At 34.7% G+C, this 23,030-nt stretch overlaps 1 protein-coding gene across 1 annotated transcript in view; it reads left to right on the top strand.

Annotated features, from left to right (window-relative positions):
* Positions 1–23,030, top strand: part of LOC148174188 (dipeptidase 1-like) — a 122,480-nt gene that overhangs the window by 65,704 nt on the left and 33,746 nt on the right. The window contains exon 5 of the mRNA XM_088035449.1: positions 15,465–15,790. Within this exon, the coding sequence (XP_087891575.1) occupies positions 15,465–15,790 (326 nt within the window). The remainder of the gene's footprint in view (positions 1–15,464; positions 15,791–23,030) is intronic.

Genomic DNA, 23,030 nt, shown 5'->3' with positions numbered 1-23,030 from the left:
TCTTCAGTAAAAATGGCAATTTTTTACCATGTCTTTATTAAATATACCGCATGATTGAAAACAAAATCCTCTTGGTCAATAAAGAGAAACTTAATATAGGAGACAAGTTAATATCTGTCGTAGTTTCCGAGATATTGAGCACGGATTTTTTCGAACCAAAAATAAGCGAGAAATCGATTTCAGAACTTTGTCATAGTTTTAGTCATGAATTTTCGCAAAAAACTGCAACTTTTGACTTTTGGAAAATCTAAGAACAATTTTTTTCTAACAAATTGCGAGAAAAACGATGGCGAATGAATAAACAAAATGTTTTGCGGTTTTAGTGGCACATCTAGAGGATTTCTTTTAATTACGGTCTAATGTTATTCTCACTTTCCAATTCATGGTTTGCTTCTGTGCGAGTTAAATTTAACTGGGCATTGGCTAATTGCCAGTTGGTTTGTTATCGACAAATACGATAAAACAGGTTGCCGTTACTTACCATAATTTTAGTGTACCTACAATTCGCTACTAAGTCAATCTAATCAATTTGGTTTATGTAAATTTTCTGTCTTATCAGGTTCGACATGTAATCAAGACTTACAGAAATGCCACGTTAACTAATAGAGATCTATTTGGTTGAAAGGTCTTACAGGGGAGCTTCACAATCAAAATTTTAGATTAGAATATAAACTAGACTCATAATTGCTCGGAGAACCAAGAGCCGGGTTGACAGAGAAGCTGGTGAAGACCAAAACATGCATGAAGAAACAAAGAAAAATAATAATTCTGACCCTAAATGTGAATACACCGTTCGAACTTGCGTCATCCAATTTCAATGAAAAAAGTAAAAGTTCAAAACAACTGTTGAAACTTCGCATACAATTTTCCTGGCTAAATGAATTTCTTGCGGTTTTAATGGCCATCGTTCCAAAGTAAATCGTTTATTAATCTCATTGTAAGTTTGAAGTTGCCGTTACTTAGCAATAATTATGATTTTAACAATTCTATTGATTTGAAAATTGAAAAAAATTTACCACTCTAATGGCGATTAATTAATTTAAAATGATGGTAAAATAGGTAAATATTGATTTACCTGAGACAGCCCTTTATATTAATTTTATAAATATACAATACATAGTTGTGGAAATACTAGAGGCTTGTGTTTACCAGGTTGATTGAAAATTGATCAACTCAGTTTAGTAAACATCTCCAGCAAACCAACTTTTGTCAAAGATAGGTATTTCAAACCGGAAATTAAAGTTTCTCTTCAAACACTTGTCTGCAGGTCAAATACAATAAAATCTAGAAATTAAATTGAACTTATGAGTTTTATTTTCACTTTTTCAGTTTTCGAAAATTTGCGAAAATATGTAAAATTTTACACCTTTCCAAAAACTTTTTTAATCAATTTTAATTATGTAAAATTGCTATTGATAATATTTAATTATTAGATTTTGAATTACATTTATTAGATACATTTGTTAACCCTCCGAATAAATAAAACAATTACATTAGACTGCGGCACTGATTAAATTACGTAATTAATTAATTATGATTAACGTGCAGTTTTTGATGTTTATTGGTTTAATTGCCCTGTGATTTACACACTAACACGAACATATTATTGTTTACATCTGTAAAATGTACCTCGCAGCCAACAGCTGCATTAAACACTAAACCTACAGTTCCAATCAATTTGGTCCTGCGTATTCAAATCTTTGGTGTCCTTTCCGCCCACTTCGTCACATCTTGTGTGTCTATTCAACAAAATGAATTTATCCGAGCTAGTTATTTGTATTGCGGTGTAACGATGTTGGCAGTTAATTAGAGAAATTTCAGCACGACCATAGTGAATCGAGCACATTTGCAACGTTGGTCAAATTAGTCGGTTTGTTCTATCTCACCATAACGAATTTCTGCGAGTGCCAGTTATGATTTATAGAAGCACTAATCACGAAACTATTCACAGAGATGCGGCATTTTACAGTTTCTCGCCTCTTTTTCCACCCAACAAATAGCATCAATTTACAACGCCTCGACACTTGGCAAGAAATTGATTCCACTTTTACGACTGCTGGTTAAAATGTTGATGTATGATGTTGATGCGACGTTTTCCTCTAATATTTGTAACTGTCACAATGTACGGCCTCATACATCAGATCGGTTATACCCATTTTTCCTGGATGCATCGTAATAACTTTGCCAAAATACCTGTTGATGTCACATTGTGAAAAAAACATCGTTCAATGAAAATATTTCCAGTTCTTTGTTGCGACCCCTAAAGGCAAAAATTTCAATGATTTACCCACAGAAACAAAGGCATTTTTGATGTGAATTAAACGAAGCGAATTTCTCTGTTCTAAACGAGAAATTGCTCGGAAATTTTAATTGGTCTACACGTATAAATTATATAGTTAATATTTCAAAGTTGGGGCAATAAACTTCGGTCGAACAGATTATTTCCCCAACCTCCGTTGTTTCGAGTCTGCGCGTTTCCGATAAATACGTAAATAACACACGACTTCTTCGAAGTTTTTTTATTACAAACTGTCACAACTTCGGATGTCTCAAAGTTACATGATTTGAAATAATTCTTTCAGATGATTAAAAGTTTTCCCGGCGCCTCCACCATTTTCGAACCCGAGAAATAGACTACAAAAACTATAATTAACAAAGTAGGTCACTATGCTTGTGTAAAACCACGAAAAATGGACGTCCAAACTTAGAAGAATGTGCAGACAAGCATATCAAACAAATTCCCCGGATTTTATAGCACGTGAAAACACTGAGAAACGAACGGTAATTGCACCGACGGTTCGAGTGTTTTTCGCGAGCGGACACTATAAATATTCTTTTATGTTCGTAAAAGTGCAAAACTTTAAACATTTATTCTACTAATGCTAAAAGAATATCTTCTGTTCTGCCGGAAACAAACTACCGCGTCGTCTTTAATCTAGTTTTAAAGTTAGAAGGCCAAGAATGTACGCTGACTCATCAATATTAATCTCAACAAGTGTCAAAGCGGTGTTAAAGCCAGACATTTGCCAGGTACGAGTCGGAAGGAACGTTGTTAACATTCTAAGGTTTTGTTAAGACGAGAAACATGGAAATTGCAAAAATTTCAGAACGCGTCTAGCGTGAAAAATGATTTTTAAAGTACATAAAACGGTATCGTAATGTGCACAACTTTCATCAGGATCATTAAGTTTAAGTAAACGTGGATGAGTTAACCTGTTGTTGGTTTATTACAATTTTAAAATATGATGGTATACAACATTACGAGTACATTACTTTTTGTAGTGCTGCACATCCAGAATTCAACAAAATGGAAAAACAAAATACTTTAAATAAAGAGATACAAGTTGCAGTTTTGAAACAAAACAACTAAAGCCGTTAAATACACTACAACGCGCAGCTTGCGACTGAATAAAGATCAACCGAAACAATATTTCTACCAGCAGTGCAGCGAACCGCCTCATAACTTGTAAAAGCGCAAAAAAAACAAAACATTTTGTGCCATTTTTCGTTATCTGGCGAAGTTTGCATTTTACATTCTAACGTGATTCTGCTATGATTCTATGAATTTGTAAAACGTAATCTTTGCAGAAATCGTATCTTAAGCGATCGTAAACTTGAATTCGAAGCAAATCGCACGAAATCTGGTCGTCATTCTCGGTTATTCTCCACAATTCAGGTTAGTTGCACACACTTATAAACTTATCGACCTAGTTCTGGTTAGTGCGCTATAATTTTTACTGTTTATGGTTCGCTGCTCCTACATGTATTTTCCTAGCTTTAAATTTAAATTCGCTCATTTCGATTTATGGATTTTGCCTGTCGATTTAAATTTAGGTGTGTCCTACTTGAACGCGTTATAAAATCGTCAATAAAACCATCGCTCCCACGTTTTATCGCGATTTTTATTGCGCCCGCTGTGGAATAATTTTAACACACATTTTAATTTAACGCGATTTGCATATTTTTTTATCTGGATTTATTCCAAATTTACGACATTCAAAAATGAAAGCGACGGATTATTCGGTCAAGGGAACGCTTCGATTGTGATGGAATATGTAATTGAACTACCAGCAATTTTGGACAAAATTTGTACTGGAGCAGTGAACAGGCATTTCTAAAGTAGTTTAGCTTAACAACTTGCACAATTTTGCTTTAACACAGTGGTAAACATGTTATTATCTCATCTGACAACATCTGGTGCTTAAATTCGTAATTCTGATAATTTTAATGCTAAAGCTACGAAGTTTATAGAAGTCAATTTTTTTTAAAGTTTATTAATTCTATAAAATTGCAAAACTGTAGAGCAAATGAATCAAATTTTGGATAATTTTATTTCAGCAAAAATTGACAATATTTGTTGCTACAATTCGTAATTTTGACAATTTTAGTGCTACAGCTACGAAATTTGGAGAAGTTTCTCGTTTTGAATGCTTTATTAACTTTACCGAATTGTACGATTGTAGTTATTCTCTAATTAAATTAAAATTAAACTACGATTGTAGTTATTCTCTAATTAAAAAAAAAATTATTAATTATACAAGCAAAAATTACCAACATCTGTTACTAAAATTCGTAATTTTGATAATTTTAGGGCTATAGCTACGAAATTTTAAAAAGTTATTTTTTGACTAGTTTATTAACTCCACCAAATTGCAAGATTGTAGAGGGGTAGACTCAAATTTTAGATTTTTTTATTTTTAAGAGCAAACAAAAATTACCAGTATCTGTTGCTAAAATTCGTAATTTTCATAATTTTGTGCTATAGCTACAAAATTTAAGAAAGTTACATTTTTTTTATTGTTTATTAACTTTGCCAAATTGCAAAATTGTAGGACAAAAGACTCAAATTTTAGCATTTTTTATTTTTAAGAGCAAACAAAAATTACCAGTATCTGTTGCTAAAATTCGTAATTTTAATAATTTTAATGCTACAGCGACAAAATTTGGGGAAGATACTTACTTTAAATAATTTATTTACTTCACTAAATTGCAACATTGTAGAGCAAAAGACTAAAATTTTAGATTTTTTTTTTCAAGCGCAAACAAAAGTTGCCAGTATCTGTTGCTAAAATTCGTAATTTTTATAATTTCATTGCTATAGCTACAAAATTTGAGGAAGTTACTTTTGTTTAATAGTTCTCACTCCACTAAATTGCAAGGTTGTAGTGTTAGACTCAAATTTTCGGTTTTTTTATTTTTTTTTAACTTTTCCAAATTGCAAAATTGTAGGACAAAAGATTTAAATATTAGAAAATTTTAATTCTTGACTTGAAAAATTTCGTATAAAAATTATTAAAAAAGAAAAAATGTGTAAAATCAAGTTTTGCACAATTGTCCTGATATTTTATTCTGGGGAATGCATTTCAAGCCACGGTAAGAGAAATGAGAAAAACGAAACATACATAAAGAAGCTAGCAAAAACTAAATAATATCAAGCAAAGCAAAGCAAGTTTAAAGTTTTAAGGAAAAGCTGCTGCACGGTTGCAACAATTTGTGGAAAATTAAATTCATAAAGTTCCTTGAATGAGGTAAAAACTTAAAAAGAAGTGAGTGGCTTCATGTTCCATAAAATATTCCCGAGGAAGATTAAGTTGTTGAAAAAACTCAACCCAACCTTTAAAAGGTTCTACTGTACCACCTACAAGATGTCGCGACAAAACGCGTCTGTCGAATAGAGTTCCACTCGTTTGGAACTCCGCTCGTTCCGTGTGTTTTATTGCCTTTTATTATTTGTATAATCTGCGTTTCTGTGAAATGAATTTGGGAAATTTCCAGTGAAAGATAGCGTTTTTACGATCATCATCCCGCCTCGTTCAGAATACAAGGGGTTGTGAGGTTTCTTGGCAACGCCACTGTTCGTTTCAGCACTGTGGTAAGACGTGAGGGCTTAAACCGCTTAATTTCTGCATTTCTGCAACTGCATGCACATAATTATTTCCACCACTAATTTAATTAGTTTCGTGTAGTTACAATTCGAAGAACCAATATCTTATTGTAACGTGAGATTTATTGCCATGTTTAATTTCAAGTAGATGGAAAAATCACATTCGATTTAAATCTACTTTCCGGGGGCGGCTCATTCAACTTTTCCACCCTCGCCGTTTTGATTAATGTTTTCTGTCGTTTGCGGCGGTGGCGAGAGTTGTGTTATAGAGAAATTACCGAAGTAGCTACACTTGATGAAAAATTTTCCAGGTTGTTGTCTACCCACATCTGGGATTTTTCGGAATCCCGGGAATTAATAGATGCATCTTAAACTGCAACGTGATCGCAATACGCATCTTTGCAAAGATCAGAATCTTGCGAGGCGAACGTGTAATCCAGAAATTGGATGGGAATTATCGCGTCAACACTGCTCGGTCTGATTATTTAACCTGCGAAGAAGCTTACGCGAGCTTTTTCGCGCTTAAAATTCCAATTTATATTCTACTTTGTTCTTACGATTCGCACTAATAAAGAATATTGGAACCGAGCTGATATGTGTACGAAAAACGAGCCGAAATGAAATTCCTGTACTAGTATTTACATTTTAAACTTGATATTTTTCACTAATAAAAAGGCGACGTGTTTCTTGTGGAGGGACTAAACCATCCGGGATAATAAAAATTTTCTATTCAGCACTTTCCTCGCTTTTAGAGAGACTTGCAATAAAGTTTTTGTCTCGTAAAAACTATTTCGCATGTGGAATTCTGATTTATGTTCCAAGTTTTTCAGGGTTGTGTGCACCGATCCGTAAAGAAATAAACCGAACTTGTGTCGGAATTCAGATTTGCGTTCTGGTGCATTTGAGACATCGTAAATAATTGCTCCAGCGATTCAAGTTATTAAAGAAAATTGGACGTACTTCTTTGCCAACTCTACTTTACGTCGAAATTGTCGTAAAATGAGCTGAAATATAACCAACTTGGCAGATACCTAATCAACTTTATGGCGTGTCAAAGGAATTTGTGTGCTTATGATGATTTATACAAAATTAGTACGTTTTTTCCACCGATCGATGGAAATCAGGGTTAAAACTGTCTCCTGGAAAACGCTTTCTGATTCATCGCCAATAACTGCAAGTTCTTTGCCCATTCGGGATTTCTTCTTACCGAGTTTCATCAATTTGTTTGACACTGCGGCACGCCCAACGTTCTATTAGCGCGAAGTTTGCTATTAATCTTTCAATTTTTCTCCACGTTTTTGCCAATCTGTCTGCGTTTCTTATTATGTCGAGAACAGCACTATATTTTACGGTGAATTAAGTAGATTTTACGTACTATAAAGTATACAGAAGACAAAATAAAAAACTGTCTCCGGAGACGTCTTGTCCTTTTCACACCTGCTTTCGCTAACTTAGCAAAAAGCGTCATATATTTTCAATTTTTATGAAATCGACGCCGACATCGTACTTATTTCACGACTCAAATACAATTCGTATTAATTGCGTGCAGATAAAATTACTTTAGAAAAAGGCTGCATCAGATCTTTAGGGCTCGTTTTAACCCTTTTCGGTTAAATTTCGTCGTCGAGGTCCCAAGAGGTTTCTTCAAGAAAAAATAATCCTCTTATGTTTTTTATGGCCAGATGTCAATCCAAACTGTTGTCAAACAAAAATGTCAGTAAGTTCATATTTTTAATGCTTTTCCGTGTAAAAAAAAATTTCGTTTCTTTAGTCGGCGTTTTCCCATTTCTCGCATTACTTTCCCCGCGCGCAGTTCATTAATTCCTGGACTCAATCAACTGTCCAGCCCAAGCCCCTCCGATATTTATGTCCGGGATTTACCGTCGAAACAAGTCGAACAAGCGGATTTTTCCGGTCTCTTGATGAATACGTACGATGTAATTATAGCGACGAGTGTTAATTATTCGGCGCGAAAACTAATTACGAGGGTCAGTTCGTATTTTTTGAAAGTTCCCTGAACGTGCTCTGACCCAATTCCCCGACCTACTTCCATGTTCTTTCTCCGATATTCGGCACGTTTCAGCGAGAGATCTTTTCCCAACAAAAAAACTACAGTACACACTACATTCCCCCTGAAGATAAAATACGAGCGCTGATCATTAAATGCCGGTTTGAATTAGCGGAAATTGCCAACACCGGAATTGTCGCATCGTAACTCCGGCCCTTAAACAATAAAAAGGCTTATTACGTGCTTTATAATGCACGGGGAGATGCCATCTCTCATATTCCGGAGCTTTGTTGATGTTATGCTGCATCTTGCAACTGGGAGATAAGTTTAATGTATTGTCGCAACATTAAACATTCATTTCTATTCCGGGAAAGTTAGAAAATGGCGATTAGAGAACGAAGAACCGGACCTAAAGTGTTGTGAAACCGTGTTAATTTCAACGGATTTTCACCGGCGATGCGCGCTTATCGGCGGGCTTTTTCTAGAGGCGTTAAGTTTTTAGAGCATTATTTGTTGTTGAGGGTCGAAAACACTCCTAGCATTGTAATTAAAGCGTCGAAAAGTTGTATTGAAATGCGATCAAATACTAATTGAGTACAATCTTATTTAATATTCGCATTCTAATTTTACAGACAATTTCTTAAGTTTAAGCTTGACGCCCTTAAAATGAAATCAAAATAAAACAATCGGTTTTTAAGATTAGTTATTTGTGTACCAAGGCCAAAAAGTGTTTCTTTTTTGGCCGAGCCTTATTTCATTATAGAAGGCGAGAGCAAAATGGCACTTTTCGTCACTCCTAGACATTTGCAATAATTCAACAGTCGATTTGTGCAGTTTGTCGATTTGATTCCACCCAAATAATTATAAAATTGGGAGTAATCTCGGTATCTTGATGTAATTTAAAAAATTAACGATAGATGGCGCCACCTTAGTACAGACAAAAATGAAGGCGGTCAAAAAACGGTCATTTTTCGTTCGCATTTGAGAAATGAAAATTCAGTTTTTAGTTAAGATTGCCTAGAAAATAATTTCAATTTACACTGTAACTGTTATCATTAGAACACTCAGACTTGCTAGAATACTCGTGATTGTGAATTTAACGTCTGTGAATTGGATTGTGTTCTTGAATAAAAACGTGTTTTGTCGACAAAAAGAGCGCGAAAACAAACGATTTTGTTTGTAGTCGGGATCTACTTTAGTCCAGTAAAATTAATAAACAAACAGTCGCTTGGAGAATAAAAAAAGTCTCTCTTTACTTTAAACTTAAATGGTCGCTTTGACATCCGGAAACCATCCATTTGGATAAAACTAAGTAGTACTTAATTTAGCACCAACTTTATCCGTTTATTTTTCAGCCGGCTTACGTAGAAATTATAACGCAACCTACGTAGCTTTTAGCTTTTTAGACTTTAAAATCAGCTCTCTCATCCCCACTCGATATCACGCTCATTATTTTCCTTAATCACGTTGATTTTCAAACAAACTCCAACAACTTCAGAAACGTTCGCTAATGCAAATTTTCAGCAGTTAACCGTCGAGATAATAATTGCCTGTAAAGTTCTCTTTGCGAAGACAACGCTCTTCCTTATCGTCCCTTATCAAACAATGCGTGCACACTGAAGTGTACAAACGTGAAGGCGGAGGCGGTGCATATTTGAATAACGGGACGTGTGGAGCTCTGCCTGGATACGCAAAAATGGTTTTATTTTATAAAATTGCAGACCGGAATAGTAAATATTTGAAACGGGACTTGCTTTGTGTCAAACTCGATGGGATTGTTGGATTATTCAACAGCGCGAATGTCTCCGTGAAATGATCAGCTAAGGCTTGGCGGAGCTTAGAGGTTTTCATTAGATGAAAAGACGATATATTTAAATGTAATTTTTAAGTTGAAAAGCTGCTTTATGCTGTTGGTCGTGGTATTCATGTCCTTTCGTTCTCTGTACGGCTTCTGGGAGCTTTCTCGGTGTTTACTTCGGCTTATTCGACTTTGTACTTGCGTTGTAATCTTCGGCTTTATTATTGCATATTTTATTTGCCATTCCGAGTTGTCTTGTAAAGCCCGTTCTTTGTGTGACAGCACATTACGGGCTTTGGGGTACTTCAGTATATTTTTAATTGAAAGAAGCGTTTTAATGGTTCATTCACGTTTTAGTATCCAACAGAAGATAACATTTTTAATTAATGTCGAAAAATAAAAACGGATTTATTGACCTGTAAATCCAAACAATCGTCATCAGGTCATCACGCAGTGTTTTATAGAAAGAGCTCGTTATAAAAATTCAGGTGTAATTTTTTAATTTCAGCTGGAAAATGCAATTTTTCCAGCAGTTTAATGTGGTAATTAATCATCCCTTAAAAATCTATCCCGACAAATTGAATAAAACTAATCACCACGCTTCATCCATGTCTTCGGGGATACGAAACAATTAAGTTACCGCATAATCCAATATCCCGGCCCATACACTACCGGAAGTAGTTGTTTCCAGTTCCTTCCGGACGAGCAGTACCGGAGCGGCACTTTGTAATCGCGATGAGTTATTGAATGCGGCTACCCTTACGTAACGCAATTAAAAAGTTGCTGGCGGCTTAATTGCTCACGAAATGTCGCCTGTTCAGAGGCAGTCAGTGAAAAAATAGGCTATTGTCGACTGGAAATCAGCCTTAAATCAGGATGTCAGCGCTTGCAGAATCATTGTGGCCGTTATTAAATATTTAGCGGTTTTTTGGAACGATTGTTGCAGCGCGGATATAATTTTGATTAAAAGTAATAATGGGATTACGGGATTTCACCGACATGAAATATTGCAATGAAAAATTTAGGCGCGACGCAGAGGCCGCTAGGGCACACGTGCACTAGATTTATTTTATTTTTTAACAAGGAAAACGCTGCAATTTGATGGAATGATTTGAAAACAAATTTCTAGGGTAATTACATGTTAATTTGGCTTTTGCAGCCGTACAATGTAACGGACACCACGTCATTACTGCAATTCTGAGTATTCTAAAATTGGAATTTTTTTTGGTGGCAGTTATATGACAAATATTAAATTATCCTTGTCGATCCCGATTCTTTTCAAAAGGCTTACTTTAGTGAAAAATTCCTTTCTTTGTGGCGCTCAACTTTCTGTTCTTCCGCGAATCTAAAAACAAAAGAACCAATCCCTTCGATAAAATTGAACCCATTCAACGCCTCCAAAGATCTTGAAATGAAATACAACCCTTGATGTTAAACGGAGACGTACAGGATGAATCCCTGAGCTGAAATTAACCCAGACAATATTAACATATTTTATGGGTTGCTGGATTAATCCGGCTTTGGGGTTTCAACCTAAATTACAAGACACGGAATATTTTAAATTCATTAAGGGGCTAATCTCAACTGAAAAAATACACAACAAGACATAAAGCGTACATTAATGGAGGCCATTTTATGACTAAGCTTCGTAGCAACGTTCGTGTTCACGAGGTAACACCTTTATTACATCACGACCCATTCGGGGTTAGTTTATAGTGAACAGAGCTTGGGTTTTCGGGACGAGGACATGCAAATGTCCATAATTCTGTTGCGCCGATATTTGAGCTCGAGGGAGCAGCTTCAGAGCAGGGACACGTGCAGTGGAGGCTTAATTACCTTAATTAATGCACAATTTCGTTCTGGACCTTCTTTGAATGTACTTACATATGCACGACTTTTAAATTGAAAAATTATTTCAATTTGTCACTTATTTCAAAGGGCCTCCTCTCTCTTATTTTAAATTCAGAGATTCTACTCGTGCCTGATGTAGTTAACTACTTCCCTATCTTCCAGTGTTAGAAGCTCTCCATATTCCAATATTGGTTGAAATGAAGTCTTAAGTAATCCTCAAATGATCATTCAACAACTGTTCGTCAAGCAAACAATTTTTAAACTGATCTATTCTTTAAATTTTTTGTATAATTTCTTACACATTTTCTTAAAAAAGTCTAACAATCGTCAACAAATTTTGGTCGTCGTGGAAAGTCGATTCTAAAGTAGAAGCAATGAGTTTTACAGGTCATTAAATAGCTTATTAAATTGCCATTCCACAACAGAATCGAGCAATTCCACAACATTGCAAGTTTTAAAAAAACAAAAATATTTCTGTACAGTAGAAAAAAATGAGCAAAACAAACTTTACTTTTTCCAAAATATCATAAATTAGCACTAGTTTAGAATGAATGGAGAAAATAATTCTATAAACATGAATACAATGATCCAAAGCTGCCCGGCGCTGTAACAATAAGTGAAAGCACAACTTCACTCCAAAGACCAACTCGTCACACGCACACACACCCAATTTTAAACGTGGCGCACCTGTCACTCGCATTTTGTGGGAATGAAATTAATTTTGCGGTTTTTAGAGACATTAACGTCAATGCAAGGACGCCGAAGCGAAAAAATTCACGCCTCATTGTAAAAATATGCTCATGCATCCACTGGTTGAAATTGCTAAAGTAAACGTAAACGAAACGTGACAAGTTCTTTTAAATTTTACACCGCGTGGGATATTTATGAATGTAAAAGTGTATTTTACGAGCTTGTCTTGAACAATTTTATGCAGGAATACTGCACATCTACTGAAATGTAATTGTGGGTAATTGTATCTCGTCAAAACTGAATCATTTTTCTCTCTTCAGCTTCTGAAACTGGTGTATTAACCCGATTTAGAGCGTAATTGTGTTAAAGTGAAGACGAACAAATGGACGTATTGTACTAAGTCTGTACTAGTGTATACAGAGGATATAAAGCAAGTTAATGAAGAGGAAAATTTCCTATTTGTTAAACGAATAAAGTTCAACTCTCGCGGGTGTACAGAATACATCACATACAGTACAGTCTGAGTGTTTTTGTCTTCGACTGCGCAATCATCTTACATTATTTATCAAACTAATTTACTGCGTTTATTCCATTAATTAGTTTCAGTTAGTGAGGTTGTACTTTAACGCATAAGCTGAATTCAAACTTCCCCTTTTCAGACATGGCAGAGACTAGGTACTTAGTTTAGTCATTGCTAAAGTTTGCCACCTATTAATTTGTAATCTACTTCGTAACATTTAAGCTCGGAGAGGAGAACGACCGCCATAGGAGTGATATTTTTCTTTTATTTACGCGTTGCGGTTTTCTAACTAAAAGTCAACATGATTTCCCACTCTGGCGTGGCCTGTTGGCGCTGAGATTAAATGCTTCCAATGTAAGAGATCTCTTGTTACTGTTTATTTTGAAATGATGTAATATTGTGTTCACCCGAAGTTGAGAATTTATTTTCAAAGAAGTGAATATATTCCTGAAAAATTGTACAGCGGCCTCTTGACCCTCCTTTTGTAACCTGATTTATCCGAATTTTCCTGATCAAATTTTTAGAAATTTCAATTTTATTTCGTTGAAAGCGTAAGGGTAGAATTTGTAGATTTTTAGAAGTATGACTCAGATTGGTTTATTTAAGATCCTGTTATTGAATCTTTTGGTCTTTTCTTAGTTTAAAAAAAGCAAAAAACTGGAGTTAAAAAACGCAAAAATCTATTCATTCATGAAACACGAATTAATTTAAACAAAATTTCGGCAATAACAAGGTACTTACTAGGTAAAAGGTAATAGGTACTTACCCAATTATTCGAACAATTCAAATGGTTTGCTCATACCAGATTAAATAAATATAAGACCCTAGAATTTTCAATGGTCGCGATAATTTTTGGTTTTTCCGAATTCTTACTTTGCTCTGATTTACATTTTCACTTTGATTTTCCATAAGAAATACACTTTATACGAAAAGCTACATTGATTTTATTCGCGTATTTTTGGCGATCAGCAAGTATCTTGGTTTCCGGATTTGACTGGTTTGGGATGGGATTTTTGGATTTATTTACTTCAGTGTTTTTTGCAATTTTTTCTTCTGCTCATGACAATGTAAACGCGGTCAAGCAGTAAGCATGAATGTGTTTTTTTAAATCATTCATTTTCGTAGTTGTTATCATGTTATCAATGAAAGATGTTTCTTTGAAATTGGCGTTTGTTGAACTTCTGGAAAATTTGGTCCACAGACTGCGGAGCTCAAACAACTAACTGATTTAAATTTCGTTATTCATTAGTTACATAAATGGCGATAATAGGAAATTTGTTTTACGATAATTGTGAAATTTAAAGGTAATGAAAAGCGGAAGGCTCTTACCGTTTTACGCTTGTCTTTCTCCTTTTACTGCCACTAGGAGTTTTATAATCGCACTTCGAAGTAATTAATTAACAAATCCTTCTTTGATCTCCATCTTTCTGTCCCAAAATAGACAAATTAAAAATGCAGACATTTTTTATTACGTGAACGTCAATTTTATAATTGAGCTTTATTGCCGCTCACAAATACGGGATATTGGCAAGATATCAAACAGAATATTATCTAATATAATGGGCTATACCCACGTATAATATTTCCCTCGGTCGATAATTTGTGTAATGGTAGACGTCTCACATATCTCACATATTACAGCTCTTAGATGCTCGGAGAAAATTACGGGGGAAATACTGTGTTTTGGTCAAAGGTATTATTACGTGCCCCTAACTTGAAATTAGTTTGAAACTGGTGCTTCGAATCATTATGTTGATACCAATATGTATTCGACAGGTAATTAATACCTTACACTTTTCGAATACAACTTGGAGCAACAATCAACTGAAACTCCTCAAAGAGACCAAATTGACGTTCATACATCAGAATTTGTTTATTAACCCGATTTGATTGACTTTGCGTCCTGTTTGTCCACACGCCATAAATGTCAATTATTCACGGAATTTTGACACCAACACTTGCTGGCTCATCCTGTTCGCCATCAATAAAAACCTATTGTGTTTACAGGGCGAAGGATTATTTACTCAGAATCATAACGGAAAAGGATAAAATGTTTGAGAATATTACAAATGGATCAACTGGCCTTAGGATATTGTTAATTTGTGTTTGTTTTCCTTTTTTGGAGCAGGATAATGGACGGCTTTCCGTTTGCGGTCAGAAGGGCCGGCGCGATCGACGTCACTGCTAAAAGTAGAACTCGATTCATACAATCGCTCGTTTGCCGCTCATTTGTAAAACCGACGCTAAATATCTCCAAATTTAAGTTTTGTCAAAAAAAAATTTGATTGGCGATTTTGACAACCCGACATTGTTCACACACACTTTCATTAATGTAATATTCAAATGGCTGTACAAACGGACAAGCAGACGCGTGAGTTTAACGTCTAGTTTGAGCAAATCAACCTTGATTCAGTTATCTTCACAACGTTATCATTAAAATATCTTAGAATAGCTACATATTAATGTAGTTAGTTAGGAAACGGTTCGGTTTGTGTACTTAATGAAGTGCGGAGCGACTAGAAGCATATCTCTCCGAATCAACTAAGATAAACATAAAATCGCAGTGTTTCAACGTAAGTTTCTAAATTTTTAATAAAACTTACAAGGATATGCCAAGACATTATATTGCGATTCGTATCGAATAAAATAGTTTCATTCCTCGCAGACGTCTGCTGTGTTTTAGTCCTCCTTAAAACCTTTCTTCTTATTTCAGGAATCGAGCTGTCGTCTCGACATTGGTGGATAATAGTAACGGTGCTGTTGCTGGCGGCGGCAGCAGGGGTTGGGGTTCCTATCGCCTTAAAAATAAGTTCAAGTGCCTCCTTCGAGGAACGCTTGGAGTTCGCCACACGTTTGCTCCAAGAAGTGCCTCTAATTGACGGTCACAATGACCTCCCGTGGAACATTCGAAAATTCCTGCACAACAAACTGAAGAATTTTAAATTCAACGAGGATCTCAGAAACGTCTCTCCATGGTCTACCAGCGCCTGGAGTCACACTGACTTGGTGAGGTTGAAAGCTGGACATGTCGCTGCACAGGTACGTGAGGAAAAAATTATTAGGTTCGTTTCCGATTCGCGGTTTCCTCGCCCACTTTCGCCTGATTTATCCCCAATTAGTCCAATCCACATTCGCCGCTTTATCCTTCCGGAAATTGCAAATGAGCGTAGAAATCCGGGCCCGCCAAACACCTGTTCTTCAAGAGGCGTCCTGGAATAATCCGGCGTTTTCGCGGCCGTACCACCTGCTCCGGAAGAGAATAATAATTGCCAATGTCTCGACCCTCCATCGACTACCAGATTATTAAAGATGGGTCGAGGGGAGCTATTACTCCAATAACAACTTTCAATTAGTGAATTACGAGGAGCCCTTCTCTTTACGATTCTCTTTAGGACTTTTGTCGATGCCCTAAATTAAGTTCAAAGCTAATGGGGCGCTAGCACAGGTGACTAACTCCAATAAAAACTCTACGCTTTTACGTCGAGTTTAATTATTCGAGGTTGGACGACTTGTACTTTGACATTGCCGGAAATTAACGGAGAAACGGTTACGGCCCGGAAAGCAATTCACATATACGATCAGAGTTAACATTTAAATAAATTCATAGAGGGAGTTTTGGCATAACTGGCAGTACCGAAACATAAAATAAAGACGTAAAGTGTTAAACTGAAAGTTTTATTATTCCTCGAAAACTTGTAAAATCCTGAACAATACACAATAACTCGACGATTAAAAACGATCGTTTCAAATTGACGCGTTCCCATTCAAAAAACGGAAGCGTTCACATTCCAGGGCTAAAGCTCTAATAAAGTTTTCTCAAATCAAGTTCACCAAAGAGAGCACAAGAGGAGGTCTTAATTGCTATATTTACATACATTTAACCCAGTTCTCTTCACTTCACAACTAGCTTCTGTGTGTCCAATAAAATCTTGAAACTTGCTTATAATGACTTTAATAATTCTAGTTATTACAAGTGCTCTTATGTGGATTTCCTTATAGTAAAAACGTTAGAATAATAAGTTTTTAACAACTCTAACTGTTACAGTCACAAAGGAAACTTTAACTGGAGAACGGAACGACCTCAAAAGCTAACTTTCCTCATCTCGTTTGCTTGTACAATTATTACGCTTTGCAGAGAGCAACATTAGCAGTGCTGGTTTTTGTCTGATTACGAAAAATGTTTTTGATCGAAGTCTGAGATATTTTCTTATTACTGTCAAGATAAATAGGTAGGTCGTTCGAAACTTTATTTAGAAAGCCATAAATCGCCACTTATCTCGACCAGCTTCCGACCTACGTACTTCTCGCAACTTGGCTTTGAATTCGCATTTTTGCAAAATTGTTTACAAATTGTTATCTCAACTCAACCCCGCGTGAAGATAACAAGAGCAAACTAATATCCTCGAATTGTTTTATGTAGAATTTACGACGGCACTAACGACGTTATTAAGACACTGATTAATCCTCTTTAATGTTAAAATTTTACGGTCTAATATAATGGACAGTTTTTATAGCAGCGGATCTGACAAATCGCCAGATTAAACCCGCTCGACTTGATCATGGATTCAATAAGCAAATGCGGGAGTTTGATGACAATTGGCGTCGTAAATGCGTTTGATGGATGATATGTGGATTTTTCATTAGAATTCACCAGTTACGAGGGCGGATTATCCTATTTGGACCGATTTCAAATGAGGCTTTGTCCAATTGTAATAATTTGAGAGGAGTCGAATGGTTGGAATCCCTCACACTCAAAGCAAAACTGCCAGGAAATTAAAAACGATTCAATAAAAATATCAATTAAAAAAGACAAAACGTACTCGTTAAACCGTCGCAATTACAACCGTTTCGTTGCAAAGGAACAAAGTTGCGCAAAAAATTGATTAAATCGACGTTATGACGCGGTTGCTGTAATGAGATTTCTTAAAATCGACTTTGTTATGACGATAAACGCGTATTTGCATTTATACAACCTATTAGTAAAATTATTTACTTTACTCCGAATTTCAAATTTTCTGACAGATGCAGGCGCATTAACTTCTTCTTCTTCTTTTTAATTACTAAAAAAGCTAGTTAAACTCATTGATCAGTTGTTTTAATTAATTAATTGATGAATTAATTAAACATCAACATTAATATAAAATATGAACTCTGGTAAGTTTTTAAGCCTATTATTCAATGCTAATGAAATTTTATGGAACTGATGTATTTATTAAATATGTATGTGTATTTATCCATTTGGATTAAACTTCTTTTTTAAACAGCAGATTTACTCAGCTACCAACCAATAAAATATTATCAAACATTTGATTTTTAGTTTTATTTCATATGGAAACAACAGGAATTTGGGATCGCCAAAACAAATTTGAAGATTAACAATTTAAACAAAAAAAAATAGTTAAAAACAATTTTTCGAATCCCAAATTGGAACTTTATCGAGAATTATGTAGTAATTTTTGAATTTTGACAGAACCACAAAATCTGGTTTTTCTAGAATCTCAGTTTTCTTTCGTGTTTAGTGTCTAAAAGATCGGCAGTATAAAAAAAATGGATCGACTAAACGAAACGTTTTCCTATAATCTTATCAATACAATTTCTATGATATGATAGTCTTGTAAAAATTTCTAGAAATAATTTTTTAGTCTATGCATGCGAAAAATGCGAAATTTTAAAATGTCACGGTGCACCACTTTAGTCGGAATTACTCATTATGTGGATTCAAATTCTTAAAATATTTATAACAAATTTAAAAATAAGAAAAATTCGAACAATTCGCATCGGGGAAGCGATAAGGATAAAAATTTTATGAAAAAATTGATATGTGCATAAAATTAAAATATTCCTAATAGATATTATTATATTTTTACACATGTTAAATGTTTGCTTAATGTAAATAACACCGTTTTAAGTTAAACACTTTTACGTTTACTTTTTTAGTTTATTTTCAAACTACACGCTTCGTTGTGCTAGCATACATAAAATTTTCCGTGCTTCAAAACAAATTATTTATTGAAAATTACATTTTTCGCTTTAATTGAAATTGTATAGAATGCACTGTAAGTTTTTCAAATATTTACAAATTTTGATTAAATTAGAGCACTTCAGCAAAGCATCAATTAACCAATTTTTAATATCAGTGAATTGTATGTATTTCGATTTTTTGCTGGCAGTTCTGCGAAAAGAACTTTGCGAATTTATAAAGCCAAGTGAAATAAAATAGTTTTTCCCCAAACATCTGTGGATACATGGAAAAAATCGTGGCAAATAAAATATTTTTTATCGTTCCGATAAGGCTGATGCTCTCTGGCCACCCATAAAACCGATCTGTCATAGTCTTCCCCTCAAAAATTGAAAAATAACGATCTCCCATGAAAACGAGAATAGATCGCGACCGCATTCGAAACCCCAATTACGCCATTGTGCCTTTTTGCGACGTTTGCAACTTTAGTCCGTTAATCCACCTTCCCTTTCTGTTCGCAAAACAACATCCAAGTTTTCAGATTAAAAGTTTTTTTTGGAAAGTCATTACAAAAGCCTCGAATATTATGCTGGCTAGCACAAACATGTGCATTTTAATGGACGATTAATTCGCTTTTTGTTCGAGTGAAATGACGAAGGTCTCGGGAGGGCAGCACTTAAGAGACTGCATTCACGGGTGCAGTTTCACATCGATCACGACGAGGGAATTTCAAAGGGTTGTGTTTCTACTGCATAAATAAACGAACAATAAATATTGTTTCTTGCGGAAAAGTGAGACGGTGGTGAGTGTATTTGTCGCTCAAAGGCAAGAAACGCTTCCCAATAGACGTGTTAAGAGTTTATGCTACGTGAAAGAGGTGTACGCTCTAGTGTATAGTTGGTTGCATTCGCATAAAAGATATTCATTTTAGTGCATGTCTGGGGGTGTTTAATTTACATAGAGGCTAGTGAAGTGAGCTCTTAAAGTTTTACTAGACACGATCGAATAGTTTCCAAATAGTTTTACTCAATGTGTGAACAACATCCAAGAAGAATGTGAACGTAAAGTAAAATTGAAGTTGTAAAATTCTCACCTAAAAGAAATAAATAATGCCAAGCTGTTGACACAAACATAACAATCAAGTTTCTGAACGTTTTCTTGAGATAAATGGAATTATAACATTAGCGCTTTCAAAGTTTATAAAATTACTTATTGCAGAAGTAAGTAAAGTTTAAGAAGGTTTAAAGGTAGAAAGTTAGCGCCAATCTAAAAAAACACAATATTTGGTTTCTCAAAATAGTATTAAAACTATTTTTGTCATAAAAGCGCAAATCTAAGAAAGTTTTATTTCTGCAAACTTGTTTGTATTTTGTCCTTTTGTCGTACATTTTCCAGCGGCTGTAAAGACCGTGTTTTTTAATTCTGCATTTAAATCGGCTACTATTTAAAGTCGCGCGAATGCCAATAATATTTTTCCAGCTTCATATTTTCTTCTACGTACATTTCGTTATTAAATGCAGCAGCAGTTTTATGACCGTAGAACAAAGTGCTCTTTTTCCCACTTATTTCAAATATTCCCGGAAAAAGTTTTTATTATTAAACCATTCTATCTGTAAAAGCAAACCAATCTATAATACGATAAAATAAGTCAAAGAATTGGTGGCAGTAAAAAGTCATAACTAAAACGCGGATTTTTCTTATTATCATATTTTCGTATATTTTATATTTTGTTTCACATTTTATTGATTTGACATTATTGATTGTATAAACTAATTTCTGTAAAATCAACCAAATAAGTAACATTATTGATTCACAAAATGTGTTTTGCTGTAAAAATATCAACTGTTTGAGAGGAATGGTAATAGTTTGCTGCAAGCCAATAACGATCTACTACAAACAGATCTCCTTTATTACAAAATATCGACGTGCTTATAATAAGCACACTCCAACATTGTACTAATTTGCTCTAACTATGAGAAAACCTTTTTAACAAAAAACTGATTCCAATTTTGCTACAAAAAAAGAGCATCTACTTATTTACGTTGTTCCATATGTCTTATAATGTTAAATCACTGTAATGAATAGAATAATTCAACTGAAATGAGAAATAAGCTTCTAATTTTACAAACAAGGTTATTGTAACGTTTTAAATTTTTGTTCGTTTTATTATAAGTTTGCAAACAAGGACTGCTTATTCCCATAGTTAGTGAATTAATATTTCTGTCTGTGGCAATGCTTTTGAAGTCATTTGAGGTTACATGAGATTCCACTACCACTTATAGTATATGAAAAAAATGTTATGTAATAATGTTATGTTTTCAAAATCATGATACTGCAGAAAGCTTTGGTTTAAATTATTTTTGCCCGGCGCATCCACCATTTTTTAAATTTGTTTTTTACTTTCATAAGAAAAATAAACATTGAAAAACATTACAAACTAGATATTTTGTTTCTAAACAAGTTTTTTTATTGATTTCTTTACACCAAAACAAACATTAGCAACTTTCTGCTCTAAAATTTTCTAATTTGTTAACACAACTATTCAACGTTCAATCAAACGTCAAATGAACGGAATCCAAAAATCCAATGAAATTAGTTTGCAAGTTTGTTCTTTAATTTAAAATGGGCAAAAATTAAGCCGCTTGATTTGATAATAACTATAACACATTTTAAGCCTTTATTAGCATGGCAGCTTGTCTCGTTCTCTTCGCAAATAGTACCACTCGCGTGTAACTGTCTGTTTGAATTAAGTCTTGATTTTGCCGGTAAAACGAGCAAAATCTTGTCTCCAAGCCAAAAAACAGCGGCAACAAGTCAAATTTGTCGAGAAAATCCACTTGTGCTATCCAACCACAAGTTTCAGAACCAACAAGTTAGCGAAGTGTATGCTTCAGGGAATCACCGTAAAATAATTTTCGCAAACTTACCTTCAGCAAACTTTTAACGTCTCGCGGTTAAACGAAAACAAAAAATCGAACAATTCAATTAAATGTAGGAAATGATTTTTGTGAGACTGCCCACACTATCCAAACATTGTTCTTCCTTTAAAAAATTAGATCGATGGGCAAAAACATAAAATTTCCCTCGGGCATCGAACAAACATTAGGTTTCATATTAAAGTGACACAGTTTCTTTTGCTGGATGTCGTTTTGGACACTTCAAACCCGATTCAAGGGGTCGTGTAGTGGAAACGACGTACTTGAATCAGTTTTTATTTAGTCCGGCCCTGCGTTCGTAATTACAGACGTAGGGCTTGCCACACACTCCAACAAATAGAATATGAATATTAAAGAGCCAACTTTTGTTTGTCGACGAGGTGATCTCTGTGGACTATTGCGCTTTGTTTCATTGTGTGTAGAGCGCTTCTTACAATTAATTTTCTGAGGGAGTCGAAATCCGAGAAATCTCTTTTTATCTCGGAAAATATAATGAATCATTTATTGGGGCACTTTCGATTGCAGATTGGCCCGTTCATAAATCATACATTTTTTGCTTTCATCGTCCAAGGAATATTAAATTCGTTTTTAATTAGACGGAGCTTGCGGGAGGACTGCCAAGATTTCGCCCCTTTTTTAATTTCAGGAAACCGGAAAATTTACTATTCATATAAGCAGTTGGGAGATAAATCTTCTCAAAAAGCATAATTACGTCGTTACTAAAAGAAACAAGTCTTAAACATACTCGTACAAATCTCCGGTCTTTGGAACGAGTCCACTAATAGTTTCACGTTCTTTTGAAAAATGTATGATAAGAACTAAATGTGTTTAGGATTAATGTGTCTGGGGAATATTACCAATCCGTGTGTTACGTTCTTCATTAAAAAATCCATCATGTTCTGCTTCCGGATTCTTTGTTAAAGCACGTTATTTGAGTAAAAAGCAAAATATGAAACTAATTTTAATTACGAGAGGGAGTCCGGAAGTTTTAAGAAAAAATAACGCTGTTTGACGAAAAGGCCCCGAGTTTCTCTATTAATATAAAACTCTTGAGAAAAAACGTACATGATTATCATGCCAGAAAAGCGTAATTACATTGCCAAAAGAGAAAAAGCTGCAACCTATAAAGCCTGTTCCAAGCTCATCTTTGAAGCATTTTGCCAGGAACACTCGGCGCTTTATGAGAGATGCGAGTTATTTAGCGAGTTTTTCAGCAATTCCTGTCAAATTTCGATTTTCATCCCACTCTTTTTAATACCATCAAAGTGTTTTTTAAAAAGCATTATCCAAAACAAACAAAACTTTCAATAAGTCGGCCGTAACAGAATTGCAATAAAACATCATGATTACGTCAATGCTCTTCAATTTTCCGATACAAACATAA

The sequence above is a fragment of the Gnatocerus cornutus genome, chromosome 5, assembly GCF_029298725.1.
Source record: "Gnatocerus cornutus isolate USDA-ARS CGAHR chromosome 5, icGnaCorn1.1, whole genome shotgun sequence".
Classification (NCBI taxonomy): domain Eukaryota; kingdom Metazoa; phylum Arthropoda; class Insecta; order Coleoptera; family Tenebrionidae; genus Gnatocerus; species Gnatocerus cornutus.
This window is presented reverse-complemented; position numbering and strand designations above follow the sequence as displayed.